The 17,657-nt window shown below is 39.4% G+C and overlaps 2 protein-coding genes across 6 annotated transcripts in view; both read right to left on the bottom strand.

Annotated features, from left to right (window-relative positions):
• Positions 1-568: 568 nt before the first annotated feature.
• Positions 569-2,646, bottom strand: hoxa1a (homeobox A1a). Its single transcript, XM_016281472.1, has 2 exons — positions 1,713-2,646; positions 569-1,508 (listed from the first exon to the last, which is right to left on the bottom strand). Exons 1-2 carry the CDS (start codon positions 2,350-2,352, stop codon positions 1,162-1,164), a joined length of 987 nt encoding a protein of 328 aa, XP_016136958.1. The 5' UTR covers positions 2,353-2,646; the 3' UTR covers positions 569-1,161.
• A 4,598-nt stretch (positions 2,647-7,244) lies between these two features.
• LOC107592004 (homeobox protein Hox-A3a) overlaps positions 7,245-17,657 on the bottom strand; it is a 21,569-nt gene continuing 11,156 nt past the window's right edge. For 3 of the 5 annotated variants that reach the window (XM_016281331.1, XM_016281330.1, XM_016281332.1), the window contains exons 2-4: positions 15,132-15,192; positions 10,110-10,668; positions 7,245-9,238 (exon numbers count right to left, since the gene is read on the bottom strand). In XM_016281331.1, the coding sequence (XP_016136817.1) occupies positions 8,445-9,238; positions 10,110-10,551 (1,236 nt within the window). In that variant the 5' untranslated portion in view covers positions 10,552-10,668; positions 15,132-15,192 and the 3' untranslated portion in view covers positions 7,245-8,444. Of the gene's footprint in view, positions 9,239-10,109; positions 10,669-12,074; positions 12,369-15,131; positions 15,193-17,657 lie in introns of those variants that run through there. The other 2 variants (XM_016281333.1, XM_016281334.1) reach the window with 2 other exon arrangements.

Raw genomic sequence — 17,657 nt, 5'->3', positions numbered from 1 at the left:
TTCAGATCAGTTATTCAGACTTTCTGCTCTTTTATTTTGCTCTGTTACTGCCTAACTCGACACTCTGTACGCGAAATTGATAGGTTGTGATATGAGGAATCAGACATCTCATCAACACAATGTGGTCAGGCCGACTCATCCTTGTCGATAGATGAGATGATTTAATCGATGTTCTCTCTTTTTTTTTTCTTGTCCTCCGTTTTTTTTCGATAAACTAACAGGTCAATAGGGTTGTCATCGCGAATGACGGTGAGAGCATTGCGCATCCTCTTTCGTGGATAAACATGCCTACCATGTGCCAATATAGCTTCGTCCCTGAGGAAGAAGCCAGAGACCAAGTTATCTGTGGATTGAGACTATGCAAACAATCAAATCGATAAATCAAACATAATAGTACAACGATTTGAACACATGTACCTAAACGTTATACAAATTACGTGTAGATTATTTAAAGTTATCAGTTAGTCAGAAATATTTTGACAGGCTTATAGGCATTGGCACCATCACGAGTAAACAGTGTTCAAATAAATTGTAAGTTAAATTTTTATTCACACATTTAATTCACCCGTATCTTGATCGTTTTCTAAAGCATGTTTCTAAAGGAGACTTGAGTCTTTATCTTTGACTGATAAAACTCAGTACGACCGGATGACAACTTTGAAGAGATGCGCATCATGTTGCAGAACTCACAACACATACACAACATCAGGGTTAACACTATGCACGGTCCAGAAAAGTTGTCAGTGTGTTGAAACAAGCCTTTGGCGAAACGTATATGATTCATCTCTCTTAATAATACATCTCTTAAATATATTGCACTACTTCCTTTGGTTCTTGAGGTAGGCTTGGTATTTTGACAAGTGGTGCAAGTCCGACCAAAGACGTGTAAAAGTGCAGCATTTGTTATTACTGTGCACGAAAACGCACAAGAAACTTGTTATTTCTAGGTGCTTGACAAGATGCCATAAGACAATTAACAGTCATTTCACAATAACACAAAGTAGCACAGATAAATACTGAATGGTCAGAATCTGTAAGTTGTGCACTGGTCTCTGTATGACACTGATGTCACATGATGATTTTGACAATAACCTTGACACGAAAGTCACTAACAGTACTGCAATATCATTCACCGGTTTGCAGAACAAACGTGAGAGCCTTTTAATTCGAGGTGTAGGCATCAACAGTCGGGGGAGAGGGAGTGGGTGGTGCGGAGAGCGACTTTTCAGATGCATCCTCCTGTTTTTCGTGACCATCCTTTGTCTCGGACTGAGATTTCGGCAAAAGACCTTCCTTTTCTCGCTTCTTTTGCTTCATACGACGATTTTGGAACCAAATCTTCACCTGAGTCTCGTTTAATTGGAGCGCAGCCGCGATCTCCACCCGCCTTGCACGAGTCAAGTACTTATTGAAATGAAACTCCTTTTCAAGCTCTGTCAGCTGTTTTGTAGTAAAATTGGTGCGTACAGTGTTTGGCTGCCCACCAAATCCATACTCTCCAGCTTTCCCTGAAGAGAGACGATAAATAGATGAATAAATTAGAGTGTGCATGCATAATCTTGTCTTAATTATATCACACCAATTATCCAGAATTTTATACAACCAGGGTGTTCGCAAAGCAATATGAAGTCAGTACTTGTTTTCTTTTTCATTCGTAACATGAATATTGCATCCGGAAAAGAAAACCATGTGAAAGTTCTTTAGCCACTCACCTGTTTTCGGGGGGGTCCGTTTAACCTTCATCCAGTCAAATGTCTGCCCTGTTGACACGCCATCCGATAGAGGTGAACAACATGCGTCGTGATGAGCCACATGCAGAGGGGATAGCGGATTTGTGCAGCCCGCCACAAACGTTAGGTTTGCCTGGTCCGAGCTATTACCATATGTGGCTGAGGCGTACTGGAACTGGCCATGGAGATGAACGTTTCCACTACTGTAACCATGGCGATGGTGACGGTGCTGCACAACCGTGGAGGAAATATTTCCAGAGTAAACTAGCGGGCCGCACTGGGGGAAGCTCACAGACGAGTCCACATCCTGATTTAGGGCACAGTGACTGTATCCGGCGCAAAAACTTTGAGTCCCGTAACTTGGATGGGCGCTGTAGGTAATTGACAGAGTCCCGGGGGACTGGTACGAGCCGGCTTGGTGTGGCTGAGGGTTAATTGCGTCTTGTGATGATCTACTGGACATGTACCTATCGTCCCCACCGCAGCTATTTACCCTTACAGCACACGATGACTGAAATGTTGAAAGTCCGTGGTCGCCATGAAACGCTCTGACAGAGCACGAGCCCCCGCCACCTGCATCTCCACCACCACTTATGGCCGAGAAATCTAGGAATGTGCTCATTGTGGCATCTTCCTGGGCGTCTTTGCGCGTGGCTGCCACACTGACAGATCTTTGGGCCCGGGGACTGATTAATGTCGCACCACTCACCCCGGGTTGAGCCGAGCCACCCTTCTGCCTCCTTCAATCAGTCGTGGATTGGGGGGTGTCCGCGCGCTAGTGATATGAATGACCAGTGACAGTCACGTGGGCTGGGTCAGCCAGTGATCAGTTGTTCTGTCTCATCTTGATCTTAAGTGGCCTTGCACTGACAGGTTGTCGTTAAAGACCAGGCTTATGTAAATGTCGACCTCTTGTCGATCAACGTGACGTAGGCCCACCTTATCCCCCATTGAAAGGATGGATTCGCTGGCAGAGGAGCAAGGAGAGATGTAGTTTCACAGACAGCGTCCAGGCAGCAACATATCGGTGTGGGGAAATATGTTGAAGAAATGCGCCAGGTAAGATGAGCTCCAAACCACAGGGAAATAATGTAAAGTGAATGTATTTTTTATCTCCTTCTGGTTTATTGTATTTTGAGTCAGTTGCGCTGCTTTGTGAGGTTGCTATGCAGTCATTAGCTTTAGTCAACTTGGCCTTGTGTATAAAAATGATAAACCGGTAATAAAACTGATTGTATTTTTTTCATTATATCTTATCTTTTCATTAGAATGCATTTGTAATTTGATAAGGCTGAGTATTATTTGATAAAAAGCCTGCATAACCCACTGTATATTTATTGCTTTAGCCTAAGCAATTTTTGTGTAAAATCCATGTAAATTTTAACATCCTGAAAAAATGAAGCTGAACTTTGTCACATATTCCTTAATAAGCAATTGCTTGTTTTGCTGAATGATGTTTTGTGATCAGTGGTCACAAAGTGATCAGTTATCACATGAAAGTGTATTCCTATCCTCTAGCCCAGTGGTTCCCAACCCTGGTCCTGGAGGCACCCCAACACTGCACATTTTGCATGTCTCCTTTCTCTGACAGACCAATTTCAGGTCTTGGAGTCTCTACTAATGAGCGGATGATCTGAATCAGGTGTGTTTGATTAATGAGACATGCAAAACATGCAGTGTAGGGGTGCCTCCAGGACCAGGGTTGGGAACCACTGCTCTAGCCTGTAGTTGGGCAGGGGGACGTGCGCCCCCTCTGGATGAAAGGGAGATTTTTTTGAGAGATGTCCAATGTTATTTTTTTTGTCCTCAAAATGGCGCTTTCCACAATCTTCTGACGGCCTAGTTTTTCTAATCCTCTCTTCTTAACCCATCGTTTTTAAACATGGTCCTTGACAAACAAGGCAAGAAAAATAACAGCTGTTATAATGCACTTACTGTTTGTTTATTGCGACTGTTCTTCATCTTGTAGCGAGCCAGAGTGTTAACATATAGTACAAATTAGAACCTTAGAACAATGCATTTAAGCAAAATGTGACTACGAATCCGTCATTTGAGGTTTAAAAAGTAGAACCAACTAAATCATGCAGAACTTTTCAGCCACATTCACAGACAATATTCGAGGAAGATGTATAGGAAGTGTGGGTGAGAAATATATGAACAAAAATATGCTTGTCATTACGATTATACTATTTTATTAATATTAGAAATATTTGAAAAAAGATTTTAATGTAGGGTTCATAAACAATTTCTATCACATTATTTCAGAAGGACAAGAAGAAGAAGAAAAAACTTAAAAGAGACAACGACAAATAGCGTATGTCACGCGCAATGAAATATGTAGTTTATGAGTGTTTTGTGTAATCCGGGTGTTAAAACGCCAATAAAAATGAATTATTATCCGTCCACGTGGGTTGTGCTTCGGGATCCAAAATCTTCTTAATGATAAACAGTGAGTGAAAACACTTATTTGGGCAGACTTTTCACAGGCAGTGATTGTCTTGGTGCTGTCAACTTGCCTGAAAGACTTTGATTTATGAGTTCGTTATGGAAAGAAACATCCTCGGCATTTCCCCACGCGGAGCGGAGAAAAGAGTCTGAGACAAAGAGCCTGGCTCTGGCGAAGAAGCCATTTTTGAACACGTTTTGTCATTTAAATTGTGACTTTAAATTATAGATTGAAGAAGCCATATTTGAACACGTTTTGTCATTTAAATTGTGACTTTAAATTAAAGATGTGAAAAGTTTACACATTAATATGTAAGCCTATAATATCAAATATAGTAGGAGTAATTATACAGTTTGTTAATTTGCAGCGTGCATAATGGGCAACAACATACTATTTCATAAGTAATTATTTCTAGTGCATATTCATTCAGATGTTTAAATAGATGTTTAAAATGTTTTAACTAGTACTGATTTTTCCATGTCATATAAAAATGTTTCAGCATGGAAATCATACATGTGAGGAACATAAAATGTTAAATGATCAAATCAATGTGAATGTAAACATTTGTATGACTTCTGCAAAGAACACTGCAGTACGTGAATCTAATAGTACATTTAATTTGGTTATTATTTTTTTATTTTGAAGTGCTATGACTGGTATAATGGATTTATAGCCTATTTAGGGACTAGCGAAATAATAGGTTGTTGTAATTGCTATTGATTTGAGAACAGAATATTGTCTTGACGTGTATTTGCAAAGTATGTTTATTTTTACAGAAATAAGCAGCACTCGATACAGAAATAAAAGTAATCTAAACTATATACTTCTGTTATGAATGCATTAGGCCTGTGCATTATGTATTACTAAATACAGGGCACATGACTTATGTAGCTTACCTTCGATATGTTATCATAATCGCGTCAGATATTGCAAACAAAAAAAATCATTTAAAACTCCTGATTTATCCTTTCATTTGTTCACTGATCCACTTCGATAATCAGTAGTTTGCATTTTGTAAATCAGCTGTAGTCAGAGAATCCGTAAAGAAATAAAAGTCTGTTGAAACATAATCTGTGCTTTCTAGAGACTTATACAGAACTGGCGAAGCTGCATCAGACAGACATTAGTCGGTTGAAAAAAAGTCCTGCACAGACAAGTCCATAACATGCGGGGAATCGCAATTGTCCGTACTGGCACATCGGTTGCATATTATTATCCCCTTGCCCAGAGCAGTAGGTGATTGACTGGAAACATCTTTTAGACTTCTTTCCATAAATCTGTTAGAAAACATTTCAAAATTGTGCATTTCGTTATCATTACAGGACTGCCCAGAGACGTTTGACAGGTCGTTTTGAAAAGTGTTTGACTCTTCATCTTCAACGCCCAATCTGCCATGACTGAGGCCACAAATGGAGGCGTCCTCGTCGCTCTGTGCACCATTATCCTCCCCGACAGTTGTCTTACTTAGCTCCCCGTGGATGTCTTTAGTCTGGGTCTGGCGTTTATGTTTCATCCGTCGGTTCTGGAACCATACTTTAACCTGGCGTTCCGTAAGGTCGAGCAGCGCGGCTATTTTCACACGGCGTGGTCGGCAAAGGTAATTTTTTTTTACAAAATAACGTACAAGATAAAATGCATATTCGAAGTCTGTAGACCTATATTTAACTATGAAGGATATACTCTCACTCGCTCTCTCTTAGGGACCTACGTCGTTCTCAGTAAATATTTGAAGTAAAAGGCTTCCCGATACCAGATGTTTTCAACTGGAAGCTTTGTTTCCGAGCATATACCCGCAATGTTTGAACAGTGAGGATTAAAGTAAGTAAAAACCATAATATCACATAAAACTTCACCCCTGCTCTTGTTAATATGACACAACACTTTACCTCTAGTCTAGCTTGTTTCCTAATCTAACTTCTAAACCTGGCATTGTGAAGTCTACTATGAATGTTTTTGGCTCTGTGACAGATTGCTTCATGATGTTTCAGTTGGTAAGTCGCTTTGGTTAAATCAATGAATGTAAAATGTAAACATAAGTTAACTTATTTTTTAAACGAAACAATTGACGTTCATATAGATCTTTTGGATTATGATTAAACTAAAAGTAATTTTGTTCCATTTGTTTCATTCTACACAGGGAGGGGATTTTGTGTCCACAAACATTTTGAAAGTTTTTTTTTTTTTGCCGGATTGTTTAAACGTAAGGGAAACTAGTACTTTGGTCGTTTGTAGATTCAGTGTTTATATACTAAACAAAGAGTTCTAGAAGCATGCACGCGATCAATCTTACTTGCCAAAAGGTCTGACAGCCTCATGCCCCCACAACACATTTAAACCTTCTAACTCTACGAGGAACAAATCCTGGTAGAACGAGAGGAGAGGCTGGAAAAAGCTCCATTAGAGAGATTTGCCTGTTTCTCGCGCTCATAAACACAGACTAAAAGTGACCTGGCATTTTCAGATTTACATGCAAGGATCAGTAATTTGCTGTCGATGAGTAAGTAGTTTCTTTCATATTCTATAGCCAGCCTAATTTGATAAATGAAAGGACGCGCTAATTTAGTTGCGGCGTATAGTGTTATACAGCTATCTGGAGTAGCCAAGAAAAGAGGTTGTGGGAGGTGGCACTCATTCCAAGTCGGTGAAAACATGGCCCTGAAACCCATAACCACATCTTGGGTTAACATGTCCTAAATTGATTAAATTTTGCCTCACGCAAGCTCCTGCTAACATTATGCTATTAGGGCATTTTACAGAAAACTACAAAGTCCAAGTATTGCATTTATTTATAACATTAAGACGGCAGTAATTTGATAGGCTATATAGGCTAAAGACTAGTGGGAATAAAGGTATTTTTGTTTTAAATTATATTTGCTTTTTATTTTTTTTTAAGCAATTCTCCTTTTAACCAGTGTACTACACAACGAGGTTGTTAATCATAGTCATTTAATTTAACGTAATTTCATGTAAAGTGAAATGATGAAACAACAGTATTGATACTAAAGAATTATGTTAATCTCGAGTACTATTACTAATGACAATAACATCAAATTTTGACTTGAGTTGTTTCAGAGAATTTTGCGTTGGTGTTTTTTGTGTGATGTGTGTTTTCTTTCTCTCTATTGCTTATGTTGCATCTGTATTCTATACATTGCACTGCTGTTGGTCTAAACGAGGGCTGGGCTTGAGCATTTCAGAGTTTTAAAGCCTTTTTTCTCCCACAGGCACTGTTAGAGGCATGTAGGAGACTGTCACGACAATGGATGGGATTTCTTGCACTTTTCACAAACGGCAAGACTGCAGGAAATGACGGTGTAGGCTACCACTCAGTACATCCATCAGTATTAGGTTGTCTCTCCCTTTTCCAAATGTCTTTCAGTCGTTTTAATATGTAAGTTTCTTTTCATTTAGCTGAATTTGAACCCAAGAGCGACGTGCACTGAGCAAATTATCCAAAGCTTATTATTATAGTGCTGATTTTCTGATGCTTTTTGTTGTGTAACACCTCTACTATGAAGGCAAATACTTCAGTCAGTTAGTGTCTTTTATTTCTTCAGAAGTGGAGCAGCATGGAATGTATGACATCAACAAATGTTCAAACTAATAAAAAGCTTCTGATCGTTGTCTCTTTCGACTGTTTAAGCAACACATGATTAACATTCGCACACATCGATTAATATTCGAACACATTGACCTTTGATAAACAGTCTTGCCTGTTAGCACTTGTTTCAGCACTGACATGACTGGGAGAATCGCAGGATCTGGGTTCCTTTTACCCATTATCTGGAGGATTTGGGCTAAATAACACAATCTACTGTCCATGGAAACAAATAAATACATTTGAAAGACCTAAAAGACACGAGCTCACGCTGTATAAGACTGTCGAATAAAAAAATCGTGTTCATATGCATCCTTCCTCAAGTGCAAAATGCAAAACAGAAAATAAATCGTGGACTGAGGAGAATTTTGAAGATTTAAAATTCACATAAAAAAACTGTTCTACTAATTTGTGTTCTCATACCGTTTCAGATTTCATCAAAACAATACAGGCCTACATATTCCCATGATGCCATGACATTTGAGCTTTGAGGAACTTTAATTTCCTTTTCTATGTATTAAGTAAAACCTACAACAAGGTCGTTTCACCTGAGGCTACGTCAGGAAACCAATATGAACCAAATATACGCAGCTGTAGTGGCGGAAAACGCAGTTAGACAGGGAGCGCAAATGTGTTCCGTGGACTGGGACAGACATACATTGTATCGGCACTATAGATGCGTCAATTTGGGCGCTTCTTGAATTCTTCCCTGAGAATAGTGCGGTGTAAGGTCTGTGAATGTGCATGGGTTTGGTTCGCACGTTCCTTGCTGATGGCTATTTCCCATGGTGATAGCGCCGTTGTAGTCTATATTGCCTTGAGGTGGATGCGATAGATGTGTCAGGCCAAATACCGAGGCCCCCATCCCCACCAAAGAATCCGAGTAGCCTCCACCACCACTTACATAAACCGGGCTACCCTGCACTTGCGTCCCGTAATTGTTGTTGCCTTGAAGATGATGCGTGTCGTATTCCGATGTGGCTGTGCCAGTCCCCGGATACCGCTTCTGAGGAGGCGGGCAGTTATTCAGAGCAGGTGGATATGACGTAGGAAGGCTGTACGCATTAGGCTGGGGTTTGTTGTACGATGCTGGAGAGGGTGAGTCGTAGGGCACGCTGTTAACCAGAGAATGCATTGAACTTAAATATGCACTCCCACCCCCTCCTCCGCCACCAGATGACAGGGCAACGGGACTGTGAGGAGACTGTGCTCCAGGAGAGGGCATCATTCCTAGCCCCTTCTGGTCCTTTTTGTACTTCATCCTGCGATTCTGAAACCATATTTTAATCTGCCTTTCCGTCAAATTGAGCAGATTTGCCATTTCCACTCGTCGCGGGCGGCAGAGGTAACGGTTGAAGTGGAATTCTTTCTCCAGCTCTACTAGTTGAGCAGACGTATATGCAGTACGAGCGCGCTTGGAGGCGGCCGAACCCGGGGGACTCTTGTCTCCAGCGCAGCTCTCTACTGTACGAGGACAAAAAAGTAAACGAAGAGCGTTATTGCGCATGTCCCAGTATGAACCTCACTGTACAATATTAATCGTGCATTACTTTTACTGTCTTTTAAAAGACTGAATCACTCAAAAAAACACTGCTGGTACAGCACCATGTATTGTGCCATGAAAAGATAGTTCTACATCATTTTAAGGATTATATGGTAATAATATCATGCTATCCCTGTTAAAGCAAGCACATTATAACTGTATCAAAAACATAATAGCTTACTTTTTCTCATTAGGTTATACAAAAATAGGTATTGGCATAGTCTGTTCCGGAAGTGGGGCAGAGGGAGGATGCAATCAGAATCCAACTGTACTGTATTTCCCCAACAGTTTCATAGTAATTACCAAATAAAATAGCTGACTATGAATGAAACTATGTAACTGTGCAGCAGAGACAGCGGTATTTGTTAGAGGTGTCATCGGTGCACAGCCTTTGGTAAACTCGGAATTTAAACATCAAACCTATCCGATTAACTCCAAAAGCAGTATCCTAGAAGTTTGGTTTACATGTGATCCAATGTATCATAAATAAACAGTAAATAGCAATGGAAAGGCGTTACAGGCTAAATTACAAATTCCATGCAGCAAATAGGCTAGATTCCTGTTTATATATTTTATAACATTTATGTTATTAGCAGACTCTTTTTTACCAAAGCAACAACACTGCATCATGTTAGCGAATAAATAAAAATAAAAATAAATAATTCCATGTGAATACTAACTCCATAGGCTAGCTAGATGCGTTATAGCTCGTATTCATTTATATATTATTATATAAACGTGTATATTTAGGCTATTTAATTTAAGGTGTTACAATGTGGTTGATGTAATCACCTGAAATGGTGCTACAGGATTTCTGCTTTGTGTTCTGACGGGATTCCTTCATCCACGGAAAAATTTGTTTTCTTGTGCCTGGCGTTGGAGATGCATGCCCTGGGTTCTTGGCGGTGGTATCACTGCTCGGAATTTGGTTTAGGGAACTGGGGGAAGACGGCCCGGAAGGGGCAGTAGGGGGTTGGTTGTTGTCGGGGATGTCTGGTACTGGGGTTTGTGTCCCGTTACTCCGTTGGCAGCCCTCGGAGACTTCACTGGGTTTGTGCAGAGCCGCAGAGCCACCAGGGGACTGCAGGGAGCAGGCCGGTCGATGGTACTCACTTTCCACATGAAGGGCTTGGAGATATTGCTGCTGATTGGCATCATAACCTAAACCGTTTGTGCTTTGATAGGGGTAGCCACTGTAAATTGCCGAGCCGTCGCAATAGGTCGCTTTTTGCATCTCACCGTTTCCCAATGTTTATTTCACGTTCTGACAAGGTCCTGACACCTTCGTAGAAGAACATTGGCTCGACGTAGTCACGTGACACCTCTTCGCCAATGGGCTCTACGGGTGAACCTACGGTGAGAGAAGATACGGTGAGCGGGTGAAATAAGGCCTATCAATCTTACTTTTCAAAGCTCAGTTGACACTGTGGCGAGACTGGGAGAGCCGGTCACCACTTACCTTATGGCCAATTGAAACAATAGACACCATAACTGAGAACATGATGGCAGCTTAAAGTATTTAACTTAAACACACAATCAAAATAAGCTATAACTATGTTAAATAATATATAGGCCTATGTTAACATGTTTAAAAAACAAAAGACAAATAAACACACAAAACCAATATTAAAAAATAGAGCATTGTATTATCGTAAATAGGTAGTGTGAACTGAATTAAAGCATTAGGACTATAAACAAGCAACAATCACTGTCGTGAATTTATGCGACTTTCATTTTCATTGTCAGAACAGCTTCTTCTAATGACGTCTTTTAATTTTAATGTTAAATATACATTTTTCTATTCTAAACAAAGGTCCTTATTCGCGTCTGGTTTTAGTTTTTAAGATGATAAGGTGTTCATGACATTTTCGTCCTACAAGCCCCTGCGTGTATTGGGTTCGAAAGTTGTAGTAGCAGGAAACCTGAAAAACCGGGCAGACGCGCGTCTCCAAACCACGGCATGATTTCTTCCTCGCCAACCCAAAATAATGGATAATGGTAACTGGCACCAGTGGATGCATGAGGGGTCACCAAGCTGGGAAAGCGGTATTGCCATGGCCCAGGACTGGCGAAGAGCGCGGAAATAACAACTGAAACGTATTACATTAGCCTAGTACAATTTTCCACTCTTAAGTAATATTTGATATTATTGATATAGCAACAATAAATACCCTGTTAAATATATCCCACCAGTCTACATGCTTTTATATACTTAAAAACAAAACGAAGAAAGGATCACAAAAAAAAATCAAAAGAATCATGCTTTACTTGGAGCGCACAATAAAATATGGAAAGCAGTCTATTTAAGGAATAACAGCGATGATGATAATAATAATAATAATAACATACCGATTAAGTAATAATCTGCTCGATAATAAAAACAATCATTTAAAATGATTTATAACAAATTCAGATATAACTGTGCTAAATTCAGACCCAAATAACATACTGAGACCACATAATTGCATAAAACTAAACCAAGAGGCCTGTTCAATTTCAAGACGACCCATCCATGCTTGAATTCCACTAACTCACTCTCTGGCACTATCATACACATGGAAAGCTAAAAGAAAAGACACATGAAGCCACAAAGCAGGAGACCCAGCTGCTGCACGGGAGGAATCTGGCTTGACTGTGAGTGAGTGTGTGTATGTGCGAGTATGAACTCTCCCTGAACCGAGATTTCAGTGGCGCGGTCATAAATCACAAACTCGCCATTTAACAGCCATGCGAGAACTCTGCCTCTGTCCCGCTTACCTTCCTCTCTGACGAGCAGCGCGCAGCACGGCGCGAGCTTCTCTCATTCAGCGGCAGAAATCGATCAAACAGCGGTCCAGGGTAAAGCTAAATCGGGAAGACAACAAAGCCAGTGCTGCACTTGCAGGAGTCATGGGACGTATCTGCAGTAAAGCGGCGACTCGGTCGCGCTCGATGACTTAAATTCCTTCCTTCTGTCTTTTTCTTTTTTGACGTAGATCAGTAATAACGAAAGTTGTCTCCTGCGCCTTGGTTGTAGAGATTAAGCACCTTCACACATAGGTACATATTACATACTACTAAATGAATGCCTGTGTTCTCGGACCTATACTAAATGCCACCATGGGCTGCGCTCTAGTGAGTCTTTCGTGTACCACTAACGTGCACAAACTAGTACGTTAACACATACTTATGCACACCCCAGTGAACTCCCTCGAAACAGAGCGTCACCGTAGACAAGAAAAATTATGCAAATGAAGCGCCTTCTCAAGCACAGAAAGCAGTTCCATTCCCTTGTGAACACAGTCAGGACGATATACATACAACTTGAAAATTACGCTAAGAACTAGACTATCTATTAGAAGTTTTGTGTTAAACAAATATAAGCTTGATTGTTACTAAACAACTCGAAACTGAAATACAGATACTATTGGCCTGAAAGGACTGAATTACTTAGGCCTAAATTAATTACAGATCGTTTTAGGAGATTATTAATCGCAGCAGCAGCAATAAAAAAACAACAACACAGCAGGTCTATTCTAATAATAATAATAATAATAATAATAATATAGTGCAACATTTTAATAAATTCCATGCATTTAAAAAATAATTGGTCATACAGCCTAAGATAAAGACTATCGGCAATAAAGTAAAGGATGCTTTTTCGCTACACAAAAAAAGGTTATAAAACTCCCGGACCTCCAAAGTAGCAGCAAGAAAAAAGGGAGCCGCGATCTGAAGACAGGAGGTTATGGATCAAACTCTTCTGCATACGAATGAATTACCAGCATCAGCTTGTGTATTTTCTCGGTCAAACTAGAAGACGTATGGCCTTACGCAGCACGGCAGTAAACACAGAGGCAGATTCTTGTTCTCGCGCTGCCCACTGGATTACAGATTACCAAAGCTAAATAGAAAAGAGCGGGCGGCGTGGGTTAGTGAGTGGGATTTTAGAAATCCTTGCGTATGCGATTTTTTGACAATTTCAGCATTTTGGACATTTACGCAATTGTTTCCTTTTTTCTTTCATTAAAACGATGACTAAGAGATTTCATTAATGGCGCGGAAACTGCTAGGTGAAAAGTAGATTAAATGTTCGGCAATTTTTGTAAAACATTCCAAATAGCATATAGAGCTGACGTTACTGCGATTTAACTTCTTATATTAGATGTGTCTTGCAGTATAGTATGCATTAATCTGCAATTAATCTGCATTAAACCGCCTAAAACCGTTACAAGACATTTCTCACGTTAGCTCCTGTCCAGGGTAAAGCTAAATCGGGAAGACAACAAAGCCAGTGCTGCACTTGCAGGAGTCATGGGACGTATCTGCAGTAAAGCGGCGACTCGGTCGCGCTCGATGACTTAAATTCCTTCCTTCTGTCTTTTTCTTTTTTGACGTAGATCAGTAATAACGAAAGTTGTCTCCTGCGCCTTGGTTGTAGAGATTAAGCACCTTCACACATAGGTACATATTACATACTACTAAATGAATGCCTGTGTTCTCGGACCTATACTAAATGCCACCATGGGCTGCGCTCTAGTGAGTCTTTCGTGTACCACTAACGTGCACAAACTAGTACGTTAACACATACTTATGCACACCCCAGTGAACTCCCTCGAAACAGAGCGTCACCGTAGACAAGAAAAATTATGCAAATGAAGCGCCTTCTCAAGCACAGAAAGCAGTTCCATTCCCTTGTGAACACAGTCAGGACGATATACATACAACTTGAAAATTACGCTAAGAACTAGACTATCTATTAGAAGTTTTGTGTTAAACAAATATAAGCTTGATTGTTACTAAACAACTCGAAACTGAAATACAGATACTATTGGCCTGAAAGGACTGAATTACTTAGGCCTAAATTAATTACAGATCGTTTTAGGAGATTATTAATCGCAGCAGCAGCAATAAAAAAACAACAACACAGCAGGTCTATTCTAATAATAATAATAATAATAATAATAATATAGTGCAACATTTTAATAAATTCCATGCATTTAAAAAATAATTGGTCATACAGCCTAAGATAAAGACTATCGGCAATAAAGTAAAGGATGCTTTTTCGCTACACAAAAAAAGGTTATAAAACTCCCGGACCTCCAAAGTAGCAGCAAGAAAAAAGGGAGCCGCGATCTGAAGACAGGAGGTTATGGATCAAACTCTTCTGCATACGAATGAATTACCAGCATCAGTTTGTGTATTTTCTCGGTCAAACTAGAAGACGTATGGCCTTACGCAGCACGGCAGTAAACACAGAGGCAGATTCTTGTTCTCGCGCTGCCCACTGGATTACAGATTACCAAAACTAAAGAGAAAAGAGCGGGCGGCGTGGGTTAGTGAGTGGGATTTTAGAAATCCTTGCGTATGCGATTTTTTGACAATTTCAGCATTTTGGACATTTACGCAATTGTTTCCTTTTTTCTTTCATTAAAACGATGACTAAGAGATTTCATTAATGGCGCGGAAACTGCTAGGTGAAAAGTAGATTAAATGTTCGGCAATTTTTGTAAAACATTCCAAATAGCATATAGAGCTGACGTTACTGCGATTTAACTTCTTATATTAGATGTGTCTTGCAGTATAGTATGCATTAATCTGCAATTAATCTGCATTAAACCGCCTAAAACCGTTACAAGACATTTCTCACGTTAGCTCCTGAGGGTTGATCCAACAGACTCCTTCATAATGACAAATTGCACCCCAGAAACGTGGAAAGGAAGAAATTATGGGTCTTCAGTTTTCATAAGTGTGTGTGTATGAGTGCATAGCATGTGATAGTAAATAATATATATAGCAAGACATGGCAGTTGTGTAATGTAATAGAAAGCTCACCTTAAGCAAAACACGGTCTCTCGTAGGCTTAGTGATGGGGCACATTCATTTATTTGGAGATCTACGGCAAGAAATAAAAGTGTTATCATTTTTTGCCAGGAGAAATGTAGACAGTAGACAGTAATTAATGTCAATATATTTTAACTGAACTGAACTTATAATTCAATAAGTGAACTCTAAACTCTAAATAAAAATAAATAAGCACACTTCTGTATGTATGTTTGTCACTCATTTATGTCTTTTTTATTTTAAACGTGCATTTAATTTAAAGTTACCACATCAAATACTTTGAATTTTCCATTTGGTTTTTATTACAAATGGGTTACACTATTTTCATTGTAAATCCACTGCACTCATTACAAATGGTTTGAACTCTAACTTGTATCTAACACCAGCACAGTGATAAACTGACATCAATAAAAAAAATGTATTAAGCCTACTGAAAACGACCTTGGTATAATGTATCCTTAAGCTTTGAACAAACGAACATTAACAAACAATAGACGAAAGCTCGACATCTTTAATACTCAACCCAGGCTTTAGAGGAATATCAGTATTAAAATCCTTTACTATACGACTCTTTGCTTCGCTAATGCAATTAATTACACTACTAATAGATCTAAATGCATATAATATTTAATAGGTGGATGAATCCTAACAATAACAGCACAAATAAATCAAATTAACGGATGTATTTTTACAGTTTAAGATACAAAATATTGGCGCATGTGTGAAAATAACAAAGTATCATCAGGAATATCATAAGGAATAAAACACTCTGGCAAATGTATCGAGTTCTCCTCCATTTTGTTTCCTTTCTAGAGAATTTAGATCGAATAGTCATTAGTTCTCAAGCAGCGGCCGCCCTAAGTCCCCCAGCCCATAAATCAAGACTGGAGCGTCTTGACCTCGCGCGGCAGCGTGCTTCTGGATGATCGCCTACTCCTTATATTATATCCTCGTTTCCCATGCGAGCCTCCGCAACAAACGGGCCGCCACTGCTCTGTTGAGTTTTATTCGCTGTCTTGTGATTTATTCTTGCTGGGAAAACCCAATTTACACACCGTCTACAACCTAGATGGTTTACAGCCACACACAAGTGTTACCGATTTGAGACTACGTGCAATACAAAGACAATATCATTAATCATTCACACAGTTCAAAAAATGAAAATGTTTGGATAAACATAAATAGTTGAATTCTAATTATCTGAGTCATATTTTCGTGAGAGAAAATATTTTTGGGCTGTAGACAAATTTTGAAAAGTTTGAAATGTTTTTAGAAAGCAGATCAAATTTACTCCATGAAGTCCATGAATTGCTCTGTATTATCCTGTACAATTACTTTGTTTAAAGACAATTTAATTGTATTTCGTACTTTTATTTACATTTATTTTACATTAAATTTTAATACGGACTAAAAAAATACAGCATTTGTTCCTCGGGTTTTGCAGATCTATTCTAATTTATGACTTATCACAGAAAACACCTATATAAAAACTATAAAAGTCTAAATTTCTGTAATTTTGTAAAACAATATTAGATTTGCAAAGTGTTGCTTAAAGCAATGTAGCATTTATGTAAATGGATGTAACAATTATTTTTTTATTTACGTGTTTAATGGTTGTTTCAGTGCTGTTAAGTGAAGAATAAAAATTGACTGACGAATATGCTCCAAGTTAAGTTTATTTTAATGATTTTAAATTCGACTCTCCCGTGTGTTCATCCGCCATTCTATGGTAACTGACCTTCTCTTTGAGCCGAAAAACTCACTATAGTAGTGAACAATCAGCGGAAATACCTCAAAATAAAATCCATCCTCATGGTGTGCAGGGCTTTCTGTCTTTTTCTGTGTAGAAAAACATATCCGTTCATGACAGCTGTATAATATTATCCGCAAAACGTACCAGCGTCTTTCGTTCTTTTAAATTTTTTCAATCCATATCTCTCCGGCTTTTCAGCAAGTCCACAATGACCCAACCCCACTTTAGTGAAGTAGGCTAGCGCTATCAGCACAGCAGCAGACCGGGGTTCGCATGCCATCCACCCCCTTCATCATAATATCGCAACCATATTATGCGCCCCATTCACGTGACCAAGTGTCTATTAAAAAGGAAACCTTTTTTGAACTGTGAATCATTAATAGAGACTGCTGTTAGTCCCCTTTGAGGAGGATCACAAACATGGAAGTAGTGTGTTCGAAATACTTCCTCGCAATTTAAAATTTCAGTCTTATTTTTGAGGCTTTTTTAACCAGAAAAAAATAGCATATCACAGATTAGTAGAACGTTGTATGTGGGAAAATATGATGTTTTGGAGGTATGGGGTGTCCCCCACATATACAAAAGCTTTCCATAAGTATTTGGACCTCTTAACACTCTTAATAGTCTTCTTGTGTGCCAGTGTTATAGGAAACAAATGCATTCGCAATAGAACAATACCTGGCGTTCTGGTTTATTAATACAAAAATTAAAAATCTGAATTTCCTTGATTCCCCCCCCCCCCCCCCCCCCCCTCCCCCCCCCAC

Source organism: Sinocyclocheilus grahami, unplaced genomic scaffold (genome assembly GCF_001515645.1).
Source record: "Sinocyclocheilus grahami isolate Dianchi unplaced genomic scaffold, SAMN03320097.WGS_v1.1 scaffold149.1, whole genome shotgun sequence".
NCBI classification, from domain to species: Eukaryota; Metazoa; Chordata; class Actinopteri; order Cypriniformes; family Cyprinidae; genus Sinocyclocheilus; species Sinocyclocheilus grahami.
Note: the sequence above shows the minus strand (reverse complement) of the source record. Positions and strands in the feature narration are given on the sequence as shown.

Excerpts from the sequence above, each read along its gene's own strand:
- hoxa1a (XM_016281472.1), bottom strand. The coding sequence starts at position 2,352 with ATGAGCACATTCCTAGATTTCTCGGCCATAAGTGGTGGTGGAGATGCA. Across the intron at positions 1,509-1,712 it reads ACGGACCCCCCCGAAAACAG|GGAAAGCTGGAGAGTATGGA; the intron begins GTGAGTGGCTAA and ends GTCTCTCTTCAG.